Source organism: Neocloeon triangulifer, unplaced genomic scaffold (genome assembly GCF_031216515.1).
Source record: "Neocloeon triangulifer isolate White Clay Creek 2 clone unplaced genomic scaffold, ASM3121651v1 ptg000002l, whole genome shotgun sequence".
Taxonomy (NCBI): Eukaryota; Metazoa; Arthropoda; class Insecta; order Ephemeroptera; family Baetidae; genus Neocloeon; species Neocloeon triangulifer.
In genome coordinates, this window is record NW_026775545.1 from 7,044,073 (window position 1) to 7,060,783 (window position 16,711).

Sequence of the window (16,711 nt, forward strand, 5' to 3'; positions counted from 1 at the left end):
TGCAGCTGTTTGATGAATAAAGCAAATTTCATAAGAATCTTATTGATAATTGAAAATTTTATCTCAATGCGTTGTTTTCTTTAGAAAATAAGCTATTTATTGAATAATTCTTCAATAGCATATAAAAAATTTTAGCAATTTTAGTATTTTATTTTAATTAAATCCATCCTTTTAAATTTTTTAAGTTTTAGAATTTCTTTACAAAATTCGCAACGTTTTCCGCATGGATCAATATGTGGAGCATTCAATTTAACAAGGTTGTTAAAGTAAAACAAACTCTTAACGTGCTCTGCTCTTCCTCCCTATGGTCGCTCTTTGTCATTCCGTGTTTGATCAGCTGCACCTCCCTTGCACAATAAAACTGACAAGGAGCGGAAAAGTTGCAAGAAGAATTACAACGGCGTTTTATATTCACTCAGGCTGGGAGGCAGCTGGAATTTATTTCGCCGTGGGAGCAGCGAGTGCATATCATTAGCTCGGCAACAAACTATCCAGCCAGCCATAAATTATCTTCGCCGCCAACTGCATAAAATGCGGGGCAAAGATGCAAATGTACTCGCTGTGTCTCGAGTCGGCACGTCGCTCGATTCATCATTTCGGGCAATGATCGTGTAAAAAAATATTAAAAAAATCTGCCTCGTAAAAATGATGCACGGCCGTGTCTAGTTTGCTGCTTTTTAACGGCGGCACTGAAATTGCCGCGGAGGTGAGAAAATCTTCTTTCCGTGTCGTATCTCAATCTGGTATGTGTTTAAAGCTCAATTCCTGCCCGCCTTTATGGCCCGTGCTCGAATGCAAACTGCCGCTCTTTTGGTTTTACACTGCAGGCTGCTGGATTTCGTGTGTTACGACCGCTTTTTACTGGAAGCTTTGCTGATTATCGCACACGTGATTTACTGCCCTCGCCTGCCGCCACCAGCACGGATTCGAATTCGGTTTTCCGCCGCTGGATATAGGAAAAATAAATATATACATCGCAATTTCGCCGCTCAATCAATCACGGAATTCAATATATTTAGATTTTAATCAGCTCGATGCGTTTGTGGAATTTCAATAATGGACAGACAGCGAGCGAGCGAGCGAGTGAGAGAGACTGCGAGTTGTTGCTCAGGTAATGAGTTCCTGTGAAGAGGAAATGAAATTTTTGTGATAAATGGCAGATGATGGATTTGTGTGTTTGAATTTTTAATGGAAAAAATGAATAATATGTCAATGTCAAATTGTCAAACGATATTCTATAGTATATTAAATTTCCAAAGCAAAACAAAAAACGACATGTAGGAATAAAAAAGTTAATTTCTTTTCCTGAAAAGTGGTGAGTGTCGCCTGTTTTTTTTTTTTTTTGTTAAATCTAGCAAATTTTTTATATGCAGAAAGTTTCAGCAACAATCTTGCTATTATGGGAACTAGTTTGCCTCATAATTAATTTTTTCCCTCCAAACAATTGATCTATTCATTACGTTTGCAATGGTACCAATAAACAACAATAACATGAAATTTCTAATTTTATCCTATAAAATTTTGCTCCACACCAGAGACTGAAGCGTTTTTCTCATAAAACCTATAGCAAACAAAAATAATTCGTTGATAAAATACCAAAAAAGAAATTTACACAGTTGAATGCTTTGCAAAAAGAGCCGAAAATGTGTTGCGGGTCGTCGCCGTTTTTTATGACACGTCTGCGAATTAATCCGTTATTTGTCAGGCGTCTCTTGAAATTTTATGGGGCGCAGAGTCGACAGAATTAATTGAAGTGAAGGCCCGGCCTTTCTCTCCGGCTGTTGGTTTTCTTTTTTTATTTCGTTAAAAGAGAAACGGACGCCCTCGCCCCGCTCGCATCTTCTCCGACGCGCGGCTGCTATTAATGTGGCCAAATATTTATAGCTCGAGTGAGTCGTCTAGATTTTTTCCTCCCATTCTCTCTGTTGGCTCGTGACACAAATGCGGTCCGAAGTGGGTGTGAATATGCATATTAGCCCGGCCGTAATGACGCTGAGGTCTCGCTCTTGTGCGGTGGCGGCGGCGTTTGTTAGTTATTTCACGCTCGAAGAAGTCCAACCCAGCAGCAGCGACAATGATGCATTCGCAGAAAAAGACCCCAATGAAAACATACACAGCAGCAGTTTGATCAGCGGCCTGTCTGTTGCACCCTTGAGCGAAATGAGGAAAAAATGGAGCTAGGGTAAATACACAAGAAGTACTTTAGCATAAAAAAGACACCACCTTTTGATTATTAGCTCCATCAGACAATGCAAGACTAGGGAAATAAAAGGAAAAATAAACATTAGATATTGGCACCAAAGTTAAAGACAAGTGGAATAGAACTTAGAAATTACTAATTAATTTTCACAGGGCAACCTTTCAGGGAATCAGGAAATATTAAATGAATCACACTAATGTAAACTAAATTTTTTTTAAACTGCAAACAAAACATATAGATGACTGTTAAAATTGTTTAAAAATTTCAAAATATAATTCAATTGTAAAATTATGTCTTTATTATTTATTTTAAAATAATTTTATCTTTAATTAGTATTATTATTATTAATATTATAATTTTGAAAATTATTATTCTAAAAATAATTTTTTTTAAGGTCTCGCACACCGTGAAGAAATCTCTTTTGCCAAAGTAAAGTACAAAATCAATTCAATAATTATTGTGCATTCCAAATAGCTATGTTAATGTAACAAATTGAAGAACACATTACAATATGCGTTACAATGTTAGGATTTTCATGAAATTATTTAAAATTTTTTATCAAAGTCATAATTATTCTTGAAAGTATTCTCCGTGTAAAAATAAAAAATAAATTGCATTTTAATACATTCCTGGCCTACTTTCCAGCAGAACGCTCACTGCACTTACGCATTTTCGTAATATTTTGCACTTTTCATCCCTGAGCATGTGCACGTATTTGCGGAAAATCTAATTCACTCAGCTGCAGAAGTGGAAAGAGGAAGTCAAGAGGTGACTTTTGCGACTTGCACACGTCGCAAGATATGAAACAAGTCTGAATTTAATTATTCCCCCTGGAAGCTCCGGGAGGAAAGGAAAAAGACAATTGGCTTGGCCGTGTCGTTCTTATCTCTCGAGAGGGAGCGAAGCACGGCAGAGTCCCTCTCTCGGTAATGGCGTCAAGGTGTCGCAAGCAATTTTGCTTCGCATGCACGACGCGGCGATTCTATTAGTGATCCCTATCAGTTGGCATTTGTTTGTTTTGTTCGCGAGGGAGCGCATCATTTGGCGGAAAATCGGTTAACTTTCAGGCCTGTCAATCCGAAATTACCTCTGTTGACAAAGGCCAGGCCGACGCGCTTTAATTTTAGAAGCGTGCCAGGCTTTTTTTAATTAATTTGCAGCCGCCACCGACATCAAAGAGCTCCCTTGCTGAAATTTAACATGTCATTTAAAGAGACGAGTAAGTAAAAAAAAACGGGCGCAAAAATAAAAACGGAAGTGACGCTGGACGAGAATTCAATTAGCAAAAGCGTAACTGAAAACATTAAACAAAGTAAGGAAATTTACAAGAACCCTTTTTTTTTGCGGGAGTTCGAATAACGGAGAGTGGCCAAGTGAGGTGACGACTGCGAATCTGTGCCAAGAAAATCACTAATTAGTCAAGAGCGAAGTGAAGTAAAGAGCAGCTCACAAGAAATTCTATTTTCTTTTTGCTAATTATTTTTTTCTGATATTGGACAGAAAGTTTGCTATTTTTTATTGAGTGAATTTACTTTCATTACAGTTATTTTGCTTCTGCATGATTAATTCTACCTGAAAAGAAAAAAATAGAAAGCAAGTGAGAAATTATTGCTGCTTTAATATTGGGTTCTTTATGTAAGTGAATTTCCCAACTCTGTGAGTTTTGATGCGAGGCAATTAGTGTTACCGCTTCGCAGCGTGTTTTTAGAATACGCAATTGCTCGGCGCCTCACCAGCAGCTTGCTGATCATTTCACCCTATAATTCGCATACGCACTCTGGCTCTAAATGGCCACAATTACATTTTGCGCACAGTTTAGTGCTTTAATTAGGTGTCGTTTGCAGTGCTCATAAATACAGTCCAAAGGTGAGACCCATAATTAAGTTTGAGAAAGAAGTGTGAAACAAGAGAAATAAAATAGAAAATCATTTTGACTGCAATAAAATTTTAAAAAATAATATAGATAGAGATAATCGCAAATTTAATGGCAATTTCACCGTTCACCGTAAATCTTATTTATTTTTAATTAGTTTTTTTTTTATTAATTTAAACAAAAACATATAAAAACGTTAGAGAGGCTAGTTTCAATAAATACATCTTCTTTATTCATTATTATTATTATCAAAGCTTGGAATCTTCTTAAATGCAAATATTTTTTACATTTGGACAGTCAATTATTCAATTTTTATTTAGGGTTCTCCTCTCACATGATTGATTCTACTTAATTTGCATGTTCTAATTCAAGATCATTTCCACCACTTGTCTTGAATCGGCGCAGCAACAGAAAATCCACTCTGTGCCTATTTTTTATTCCAGCGAGGAAAGCAGCGGCGCGGCGGCAGCAATTCATCAAATAAACATTTGAGACGCGGAGGGAAAGAGAGAAGGCCGGCGTTTTGTCGAGCAGCCTGCTGACGAGTCATCATAATTTTGTGACATGCAAACTCAGCGTTTCAAGCAGAAAGAGAGACGAGAGCTCACAAACTCGTCGACGCTCCCAACTCTCAGCTCGCTCTGCTAATGACATTTTTCTATTCACGTTGCGAGTGAAATGGGATGAGTTGCTGATGAGCCTTGAGTTTTAATTGCGACGGAACTGAATTCAAGATTTTCCAATTCAGTTTCTAATTCAATTTTCGCCATAATTTTATTTCTTTATTACAACTTTATTTTTAAATGATTCCCATTGAATAGGACACCCTATTTATTACTTTACTCGTTTAATGAGCAAATTTTTTTATATCCAGACATGGTCATTAAAAGGGCGGTTGTTAGTCGTTGCCTTGCGTTTAATTCATGTAGTTGATGAGTCTACTGGTGAAGTGCACTTTTCAATACGGCGTACAGCACACAGAGCCAGTACAAAACGTAGGCAACCTGCACTGCAAACGAGATGTGCCGGTTGACTATAGTTGTTTTAGCACAGGACTAACATTACAGTTCAGCAAACATGGAACCGTGTGTGCGCCTCGCCTGAATAAAACATCTCTTTTTAATTACGGTGTCGATTGTTCTGTACAATTTGCTTTCTGAAAAAGAGCTCGTATTGGTAAAAGTGTGCTTGGAATTGAAAAGTGGCGCAAAAGGTCAATGAGTAAAATGTCTAGCAAAACGGAAGTTAGTGCGGATATAAAGTGAACCTTTTTTTAATTAATTTGAGAGTTGATTTTCTATTAACATACGAAACTTTCTGGCCAATGATAATAATAATTTAATATTTTAAAAAAACAAAAATCATTCTCTTTAAATAAAAAAATCATAATTTCAAAGCTACAAAAATTTGAATCGTGAACAAGTATTTAATGGAATAAAAATAACAAAATAATTGCGCATGTTTCGTTGTTTGCTGAATATGGCAGCTGCGTAACTTGCCAGAATTGGTTTTTGCAATCAATTGCAAAACATAATCGACAGTCAAAAAGTTTTGTTCGCCTTCTGCTTTGGCAATATTGCGGCTAAAATTGCGGCTACTTTTTCATCTTTGCTGGTAAAAAAAAAAACTTTGTATGTATTGGCAAGTGGCTTGCTATTGTGGTGGAGAAGCGAGAGCCAAAGAATGATAATACAATAAGAAAGTTATTTACAGTTACGCTTAGCACGCAGTTAAAATGCCTCGCGGTTCTTGATGTTCTCGGCGTGAAACAAATTGCGAGAGTGAGTTATCAAAGGAGCCTAATTGTCTCTCTTTCTCGCAATAAAACATTCTGCCGGGCTAATTAGACCAGACTTTTTTCCCTTCGTCTGCCATTTGAGACTCACGCGAAAGGGATCCAGACGTGTTTCGGTATAATTTTATAACAAAGCGCTCGCTTGGCAGCGGCCAGCGCGATGGCACCGTGCCGAGAATCTCATTTTCGAAAATATAAAATTATCTATAGCCTCGTCGCAAAGGTACAACGGATTTCACCAGAGATGAACTCCGGTGAACTGCTGATGGACTTGTGGCTTTGTTTTTTGTTGTCCTTTCTGCGTGAAAAGGATCTTTTGAGTCCCACGGGAATTTTGTTCTTTTGAGAGCTATGTTGACGAAGTCCTGTGCTATTTTTGAATTGGAATGAGAGCGTGTTTGCGTGTTTTGGTTGTGAGGAAATGTTGAATCGGGCCGTGTTTATTGTGCTTGAGAAAATTGTAACACTCCACTTGGGAATAGAATCAAATAAATTTTCACTAAAATGTCATACAATACTAAAATGCTTTGATAATTATTATAAGAATTTAATAGAATATAAATAAAAAATTATTTATCTTTCATCTTCATATTTAATATGTTTAAAATTACCAAAAATTTTATTGAATGACATTTTATTCCAGGTGAATGCCAGAAAAACACAAAAAGTTATGAATTTTTAAGAAAAAAGATTTAGAAAATTTAATAAATTCAATCGCCGCACTTTAGCTGGTACTTGTCAAGCTGAGCCAAGAAACGTCTACGTATTTCATTCATTTTAATTCGTTTTTTCTCTCTCTACTTTCCTTCGCAGTCTAGCTGGGGGGCCCTGGGGCAATAAAAAGCACTTTCACCCAGTAGCAAGGAGTGGAGCAACCAACTTTCAGTCGGTGCTGCCGGCGAAGATCATCAAAAGAAATGCCCCGACGGAATGTAACAGAGGAATTAAGAAAATGTGCACGCATTTTTCAGCGGTGAGAGAAAATTTCGTCTGCGTGTGTTCTCGGCGGGAGAGAGGAAAAGGAAGGAATGCAAATTTTTAGCTAGGGCCGTAGCTGTTCTCAAAGGGTTCGGCCAGAACAAAGGAGCCTGCGAAATGACTGACTGTAAAAACAAAATGCCTGCGCGTAGTCAGACACACTGACTGACAATGAATGGACGGAATTGCTGGAGGCCGCTGCTTTTTCGAGGAAAAAGAAGAAGCGACGGCGGCGAGAGAGTTGAGGAAGAGCACAAGACCCTCAAGTCGCCGTGTGGCTAATTCTGATTTGGCAAAGAGGATTTCAGAAAAAGCGTCTTACGTTTGCTACCACTCTTAAAAAAAAAGGAAAAAGTTTTTAAATTTGATTTCAAATATTTATTATAAAAATTCCTTGCAATAAAAGAAATAATCTGATTCAAATAAAAAAAGCTTCAGTTTTTAAACATTTTTAAATTACGACTGACCTGCACAAGAATTAAGTATGTAATAATTTTTATTCGATCAGTGAAATTATTTGTCACTACTTGAAAAAAAATACAGATTCATCATATTTTAGCGCCTTTTCGAGACTTAAATCCATTTTGACATGCCTTAAAAGTAATTTGTTTGAATTTTTACTTAATTTTATCACAATTTTAATCCCTTTTGTTTCGTTTAATTAACACAAGGGCCCTTGCATGATTACCAACTACCACAAGGGCACCGATTGAGGTCAACCAATTGAAATTAAATTCCTTCTTGAATTAGAGTTAGGCTGATTGTTCTAAGCTGCTGGCGACCCCCATGCCGGATCCTGCTCATTGCCTTTGAGGCCCTTTGAGCTTATCAATTATGCCCGGCGGACAATCGAGATAACTTGATAGTGGTCGCATGACTCGATCTAGGATACAAGCGGCGCGATACCTAATCGAATCACTTCAAAGAGATGCGTCGCAGGTCATGAATAGCTAACCAGCCGCTTGTGTTTGTCTCGCAAACCAGTACTTAATTTTGTCCGCTCGCATGCGGCCTAGATGAAGTTCATGGCGGGCAGAGAAGGCAGGTACACACCCTGGCATGCTGATGGGTAATTAATTTACAGAATTACACACAATTTAAGCATCAACCTGCCTGGCTCTAATAATGGAAGAGCGGTGGCCTCGTTTATTATTAATTCCGCTCGTTGTGGCGCGCAAATGAATTAATTATGCAATTTGAATTGATTAGAGCGCGGCACCGGGCTCGCTGCTCCAAAGGTCTGTTATCAAAGGGTTGAGGGAGGACGTGCAGGCTCGTTCAAAGCGAGACAGTTTAAGGGTTTGCGTCACATGAACTTAGCACGGGAATCTCGTGTTAATTCCTAACAGAATTGATTACCCTTTGCGTACAGGATTAATTTTCTTGATCATTCAACTTTAAAGAAAATTGTCTTATTGTTGGATCTCCGGTGAAAATGTGTAAGCATTAAAAAAACAAAATACTCAATCTTGAGAGCCTGAGAGTATGTTTGAAATAAAATCATGTAATATTAATCGCACTTCAGATGCATATAATGAATCATAATCAACTGAAGATGGCAAGTGCAAACCAAATGGATATACAAAATTTAAATATAATAAAATGATATATAATGTGCACTTTTTAAATTTTATTAATTTAATTGTTTCAATAATATTTTAGTTTCCTTGGTTTTTAAGCCCTTCATCATTGATGTTACTTAATTTACTTCACAATTTTTCAATGAAGTGAGTAAATTAATTTAAATTTTATAAAATTATCATAGGATATTAATATAAGCATTGAAAGGAGTATGAGTGACACGGTTACTTTCGAATCAGTTATAGTAAATATCATGAATTCTCAATTCTCATATGAGAGCCAGAGAATAATTTATTTTTTTATAATTTAGGAATTTTACCCTGATTGTGAAAAATAATTATTTGATATCTAGAATTTTCTGTCTAAAGTTTAAAAATATTATACTTTAAAATATACTTTAAATGCAATTATACATATCTCAATATTTCAAAATTTCTAAAATAAATTAATGTCCTTGGAGCTATTAAATTTATATAAGTAAATATATTAAAATGTAGAATTTACAGTCATACATAATCAATTTAACTAGATGCCTACAGCTACAAGTAGCACAAAGTGCGACACGAGCGGACGTGTTGATTGCGCTTTTCGGCTGTGATTTCGCGGCCGGGTACGTGACGATTTCCCGATTCCACCCTCGCACGCCGCTCTTTTCGCGCTTAATTTCAACGTGCCCGAGGCTGGCAGGGTGTGTGATTTAGGCCAGCCAGCCTATAAAAACTGGTTGTAACTCGTCGTCTCCATCACAATGTGTTTTCTAATACTGCCGGCAGATTACAAGTCGTAAAAAGAAATCACTTACATGCACTTTGTTCTTCGAGAGCATCATTTGGATAGGGAGTCGCGCGCGCCGGATTCGTCTTTAACAGTTCTTTTATCGTGCAATTTGTAACAAAGATACGGCACTTGGTGCTCCCAATGCAGAATCACTGCTGCTCGTCCCGTTTTGAATCGACGAGAGCAGATCTGCAGTGAATCGAAATGTAGAGAGGGCCGCTGCAGAATGTACCGCTCGGTTCGTCTTCTTTGCCGGATATTGATTTCCTTTATTAAAATTTACGTTCTTGATATCGAGCCCTGGAAATGAAAATGGAATCGAGCGTTTTGCAAAGAAAAGCTGGGTGAAATGTAACTATATATGAACATTGAAGTGTTGAAATCAAATATGATAGAAACCCCTCCGAGAATCAGAATAAAATGAAGTGGGCTAAAAATAAAATGTCTCATAAAATGGAAGACCTTTCAAGAAAATTAAGCAAAAATCGAGAGATTTTTCATTTGAAGATTTTGAAATATTTCAGTCAACCACACCTTGGCTTGGTTTTAAAACGCAATTTTAGTTTACAAATGACTAACTAGTACATTATCCTGTTTTTTATTTTGGGTCTCAAATTTGAGAGCCATTTTAAAGTTTTAGTGTTCAAATTGAAGATAAAAAATATAAAAAACAACGATACAACTTCCTTTTTAAATTTTGGCCACCTCCTCCAAACTAATACAATGTAACGAACAAACAAAATTATTTTATAGTGTTTGTATTCTAGTGTTTTAAAATTTTTGACGGAACTTAAAATTATCCAGCATTATATCTAAATAAATGATTATAAAAACCAGTTACCGTGAAATAAAATTAAACAGAAAAATACTTTCAGCAGCAAATTCATGACCGATAATCCACTGGCTGCGTAAAGATCACCGCCGAAGATTGGGGGTCGCAGGCAGTAAACTTTTAAGGAGGCCATAAAGTGGAATTAAAATATTTACGGTCGCGGCAGATTAGAAAAGTTACGAGCCCGGAAATGCAATATTATTCTTTCTATCTGTATGACGTTTGGCCGCTTTCATCGGCGGCATCAATCATGCGTGGGTTAGTTTGAAAAGTAGAAACCAAGAGAGAACGATCACTCTGCTCCCGTCGAGTCTTATTTAAACCGACGGTGCGGCTAAGTTTAGATTCTACCACTGTCTGCGCGTGCAGAAAAAGGAGGCGTCACGCGGGCAGACCTCTCAATTTCTCATCTCGCGCGCGGGCGACGCACTTTCATCTCGGGGCCCCAGCTGATGTTAATGGCCGTTAAATCCGACTCATCATAAGCAATTAACTTTTACACCCTGACGTGTGTGTTTTATTAGTGTTAAATAGCGCGATTCGTTATGGTTTCTTTTACGCTAATGCAATATTTGTTTTCTGAAGAAGGGTAGCAAAATATGAGATGGATTCCGAGACTTATTTATTTTTGAACATTTTTCATCAGTGGCAGTTCTCAGAAATTTTGGCTCATATCATAAATTACATAGCAGACTATAAATCAACTAAAAATTACAAACAGTTAAGAAGGATTAGTTGTTTTTTAACTTAGATTTTGATATTATTAATTAATTTCATCACACATAAATTATATAAGTTTGTAACAAATCTTTAAACAATATTATTCTTTAAAATCCTATATTAACCAATGCGATTATAATTTTTTTTATAGATCTTAAATTATCTACATTTTGTTAATCCATCAATAAAAATACAATTTTTTTTTCAAATATATGAATTGTAGTAAATTAATGTATTTTTTTTTTTTTACTTAAAATTTAAATGTCACCACAATAATCCATATTAGGTTTTTTTCTGCACTCTTGAAGATATGTATGGAATATGCAAACGGTAACGTTAAAAGAAATAAAAGTTTATATTTTGTCAATATAAACATATCAAGTACATTAAATTTTATGTAAACCGTTGTAAGAAAATTCCATCCTCCTTCTACTTGGGACACATTATTTAATACATTCTTGTTTCTTTGCTTTTTATCCTCCGCCATACACAATTTGCATCAGAGCTCAAAACTTTCTGCCCAAAAACATAATCAAATGACGCAGAGATGCCGACGGCAAAGTACATTCGTCTTTTTGCCGCTCCGACTTCACGATAGCCGAAAATTCCTCGAGTTAAACAATGCACGCTTGCCAAAGACAAAGTTTCGCTCTCGCTCGCTCGCGAATGAATTTTTCGTCTCTCTCGCACGTCGAGTGGCGTGTACGTTCATTTCGACAAAAAATCATTGTCCCTCAGGGAATTTACGACGACGCGTGGATTTCATAAATTCTTTTCGCCTCTCTTAACTTTTCGACACCTTTGTTTCCTCCCAGCGGTTCAATCCTTTACCACACCATGGATTTTATTTTATTTTCGCTCTCAAACCGAGCGGGGAATATAAAAACCCATGGATGCTCATATTCCGATGGATTTGACAAAAAATGGCAAACTTTTTCTCCCTCCTTCGTTACTCACTATAAAATTCAGTGAGCAAACTTTTTCGATTATGCTAGATTGGAAATATTATTATTTCAGCTCGAGTGCTCCGAACTCGTTTTTGCTCCAAGTGGACTTTTTTTTGCCACCTGCGAATGAATTATTTTCGTGCCAATTAACGTGAACTCAACTGGCGCTCCAGCCATGGGCGGAATTGTTTCAATCGGCAAGTTTCCATTTAGGAGTTTTTTCATCGCTAATTGAAAAAAATTCAACTGTGATCAAAGGCATTCATTGTCTGTCATCAGAATTCAAATTCCCTTTTGGCCAGGCTCAATTTAATTAACTGAAATATAAAAATGTTTGCCTTTTACTGCACAAGTGATTTTTTTGCATTCGAACAAAAATGTTTGCGTGATTTCACTGTCATATTCGGACTCGCTTTCGCTGCTTTTTTCCCTTAGGAATGTAGCTTTGATGTTATAAAATAATTGACTCTATTTTGTTCAAAAGTATGAATTCTATAATTATCTAGACTGTTCTTAATCAACGCTGAAGATTTTATTCAATTCATTAAATTGCATTAATGTATTTTTTCCTTTCCAAAAATTGCGCCTTGTAAAAATTGTAGATTTTGATTTTTGCATGAGAAATAAAAAAATTAAATGTCAATAGTTTTATGCGAAAAAGCTAAATAAAAAGTTTTTTTTTAAAGAATTTTTTTTGTCACATTGAAGAAAAGAAATTATGTAACTTTCAAAGCTATTTCTTTTTCAAGCTCGCAATCAGTGGGAAAACAAAAATTTTCTCAATGATTTTTGGAACGGACTTCACTGTTTCTCAATTAATTCCGCAGTTGCCAAATAAGAACGAGCAGAGAGTAAACACACTCACCGACCAATCAAGAAATGATCAATTTGGGCGATCCAGTCCTCACAGAAAAGCGGGATGGCAAACAGACGTACCTGCAACATCACAAACAAACGTATAAAATGAGAGTGAGTGGCGGAAGAGGGGCTGCTGGAAGGCTGCGGCAAATTTAATTCCAGTTACTATCATGGCGAATAAAATATTTAGCAGAGAGGTGGAGGAGCTGCTGCCGGTTGGTTTCATTAGTCGCTGTGCCGCGAGAGTCGAGTGTGGCGGCCCCAGCACTCCGTCTGTATTAAACTTTGACTACGACCGCAGACGGAATCGCTCTCTCAATAGTTCCGCGCTCGAGTTTTGTGTCTCTCATTTTGCAACTTCTTATGTTCATCTACCCAGGGAAAGATGAAATGGCACGTAAACGCACACGCTGCTCTAAATTCAAATTTAGCTCCGAGTTATAACGTGAGTGCAACAAGCAAGCGCTCGCATAACAAATTTAATTTTTTTTCATCCGGCAGGCAGAGCGGCAAATGAAATGGAAAAGTTGTTTTTCATTTCGCAAGGAAAATAAGACTGTGGAGTTCATTAAATTTGCAAAAGAATTCTGCGTTGAATTTTCAAAGGTGGAGGGTAGATATGAATACCTTGTAATCATAATGAAATTGAATTCCTTCATTTTTGAATTAATTATAACTATTAACATCAAACAGACGATGTATTTTTTTATAACTCTTAAAAGAATAAGCATTTGCATTGCTATTTTCAATTGACTTAAAATAAGGGCAATTAAATCAATCATACATACAAAAAATCATATAAATTCTTTCAAGTGGCAAAATCCATGGAAAAAGCTAAACTCATTTTTTTAAGGCGTTTTCAGGAAAAAAAATTTAAAGACGATTATAAAGCAATAAAATATAATATTTTTTTAATTGAAACTGACATTGGATTAAGCTAGAGTATATTATCGTCTTCTTGAAATGCAGCAATCCACTTGTTGAGAATGAGGTGCATCTTTTACGAATTTAAAAGTAAAATTTTCGCAATTTGTATCCGTCTCCTGAAATGAGATTCGCATGCAAACAGGTTCCCTTGCACTCTTCGTTACAAATTACAGACGGCACCTTTCTTATTCAGTATGTATGAGCTGAGCTGCTGCAAATTGATTGGAAGCAGCGAGGTTGACCTTGTTTCACTATTTCCTGCTCAAGTCAATTTGATCTTTCTAATGAAACAGGCACAATTCTTCTCTCTATCGGCTGACAGACAAGCAGTTAGTTATTATTAGATATATCTCGGTCCGTCAGCGAGACTGCAGTGTGTGAATACAAAATGAGACCAAGCACTATTATGTGTCCTACATGTGAGGATTTTGTAGCACACAACATACACTTTAATCCTCTTTGCTCTCCTTTAGTTCCCATTTCATTTCAGTACATTCCCGTAAATGCATTCCATATTTTGCAAGCAAGCAAGTGCAATTATTGCTGCTGCAGTGCTTGTGGATGCAGTTTTCTTCTGGTATTACAAACTACATTAAAAGGGATGATGGCGATAGAAAATCTATAAAATGCAATTGCATAAAGCTCTGTTGGTCAATTTATCAAAAAAACCTAGGGAAGCTATTTTCATATTACAAATTGCAAATAAAATGTATGAAATTTGCTCATACACTAGCTAAATAGTTTTTTCTTTATTTTATTTTAATAATTTTAAGGTGAAATTCAAGGATTCCGACACATAATGGCCTCAAAATGAACAAGTTTAGAAGCCGTAAAAATTGATTACCACAAGCTCGAGCGCATGATCTCTAGTGACTGTAGTTAATTTGATAAAATTTAGAGAATTAAAATTTACAAATTAATCATCAATCAAGATGCATTATATTATATGATTATAATACGATAATACTCATCAAGCATTAAAGGAAAATACCAGATTCAATGCAATTAAAATTTTTTTTTTCATTCAAAGAATAACTTTAATAATTTTCTGCTAATTAAAACGGTTTTTGAATCTCATAAAATAAAAATGTTAATCAAGATAAAAAAAGGGAAAATATAAACACATTTTAATAAGTCTAATTGTTTTAATATGTTTAGTATCCCTGACTTAATTAATTATAAAACTAAACTCATTTTCAACCCTTTTTATTATAAATTAAGTCTTATTTTTCCCCCCTTTTTACTACGAAGTCCAATCTGAAATAACTCTCTGAACCCTTTATCATGAGAGCAACTGTTTGTGTTGCATACACGTGTAAACTGTTTTGCGGCCCGCACTAACATTTTGGTCCTCTTTTTGCAGAACCGCGAGCCCGGTTGAGATGAAAGGAGGTGCAAACCGAGAGCCACATTAGCGCGTGCTTGCCATAATTTTCAACACCTTTCGCCAAAGTGCGAAAGACGCGAGGTAGAGAGAGACGCTATTTCAAAACAGATTCGAACGCAACCTGCTTGCAAATAATGAGACTGCGTCGTTTGTCGACTGCAATTTGATACACTGCGAAACGAGAGACTGATTTGCGCGTTCAAATTGGATTATAAGTTGCTCGCGTGTGAGTGTGGGTAGTGTGTGCTCTGCTGACTCGGTGCGATAAAGCGCAGCGAGGAAAGTAACCCAAGCTGTCGCCCCTCCGCGTGCGCGGATTAAAATAAATTTGAAAAGTTTTTTATTGAGTGGAAAGAAGTGATAATGCTTTTGTTCAAGTGCATATTCTGAACCAATGACCAAAAAGTTCTTGCAGCTCAACAAGCCACGATAATCTGAATGGCTTAAAATTTTAAAAGAATAAAACAGAAACGTAATAAGTGACAAAAAAAAAAACTTGAAATATTTCTCGTTTGATAAATTGGTGTAATTCCCGAAATTTTTATTCTTGATATTATTTTTTTTTAATATTATCTTTTGTTTTAATTTGACGCTTTTGATTGTGTCATTAGATTTTGCAACTTCTTCAAGCATGAAAGGGGTGAAATTTCTAACTTGATCGCAAAAGTTTAATTGAAATTCGATTCACCGATAATCGATTTTGAAGTTTCAATGCACCCCTCTTGAATTTTTTATCTCATTTGGGCAGATTTCCCGTTTTTCCACGTTGCAAACCGGCCCAATTCTCTTTTCTCTCTTCCGCCCCTAATTTAATTCGGCGAATCCTTAATCCAATAGAAACTCGAATAAAAATAAATGGCGCTGAAAAATCCTCCACCCTCATCGGCAAATTTCCACTACTTTTTTTCCACACCCTCCTTTCACGCAGGAGCACACAAAAAAATGTGCGATATTAACAAATAATACCGCCAGCATGGCGGACGGAATGGTGGCGACGATATTTTCCTTTAGTATTCATCGCCAATCGTCGGAAAACACAATTTGCATCGGCTTTTTCGCGCAGCGTTATGATGAAAGTAGCAATAAAACCAATACATGCTGAAACCCCTCTCTTTTCTCGCTTCGACAAAGCGCACGTTCCGGCGCTTTTTCGGATCTCTCTTTTTTTTGCACCCAGAGCATAATTCCTGCGAGCGTTGATTTTCCAAGCAGAGTCAGAAAAATTCGTTTTCGCCAGTTGCCTGACAAATGGACCTTTCGCATAAAAAAAAATTAGTTTGAAATTCATTAAGTGGTACCACGGTGGAGACGCGAAGGCAGCATAAAAATAAATTTAAACACACCTGGCACCGCTTTTGGTGTTTTTCTTACATAGCAGGCCTAAATAAATTCTACAGGTTTTTTGTTGATTTTAAAACGACCTGCGGCTGAGAAAAGTTGCCCTTCTTTTTTACTTGCGAAAGTCTACAGCGGCAGAACGCACCTGTACGTGTGTAATCTGATTACTCTCTTTCTGTGCAAAAGCAAAATTACAAACCGTTCTCTGTGCGAGCAAAAAAAAAAACACAGACTCGGTGCTCTTTTCACAAAAATCCACTCACAGAAAACAAATTGCAGTGCCAACGAGAGGCAAAAAAGGAATGGTTACGCAAAGGGCAGGTGACTTTTTGCACCCTTTCGCAGTGTGGAATTGCAAAACTCTTAATCCCCCGATTCATTTATTTTAATTGTTTTCGTGCAGACTTGCCGCTGCCAAAAGGATATTATATAAAAGAGCCTTTCTGTTAGCAGCAGAATGCCGCACTGATTAGGACGCAGAGAGAGCAACGCCGAGTG

The 16,711-nt window shown here is 36.6% G+C and overlaps 1 protein-coding gene across 3 annotated transcripts in view; it reads right to left on the minus strand.

Annotated features, from left to right (window-relative positions):
* LOC132203327 (uncharacterized) overlaps positions 1–16,711 on the minus strand; it is a 191,775-nt gene that overhangs the window by 66,570 nt on the left and 108,494 nt on the right. For 2 of the 3 annotated variants that reach the window (XM_059631034.1, XM_059631017.1), the window contains exon 2: positions 12,569–12,639. The exons of the other annotated variant lie outside the window; for it this stretch is intronic. In XM_059631034.1, the coding sequence (XP_059487017.1) occupies positions 12,569–12,639 (71 nt within the window). The remainder of the gene's footprint in view (positions 1–12,568; positions 12,640–16,711) is intronic. 3 annotated transcript variants of the gene reach the window in all.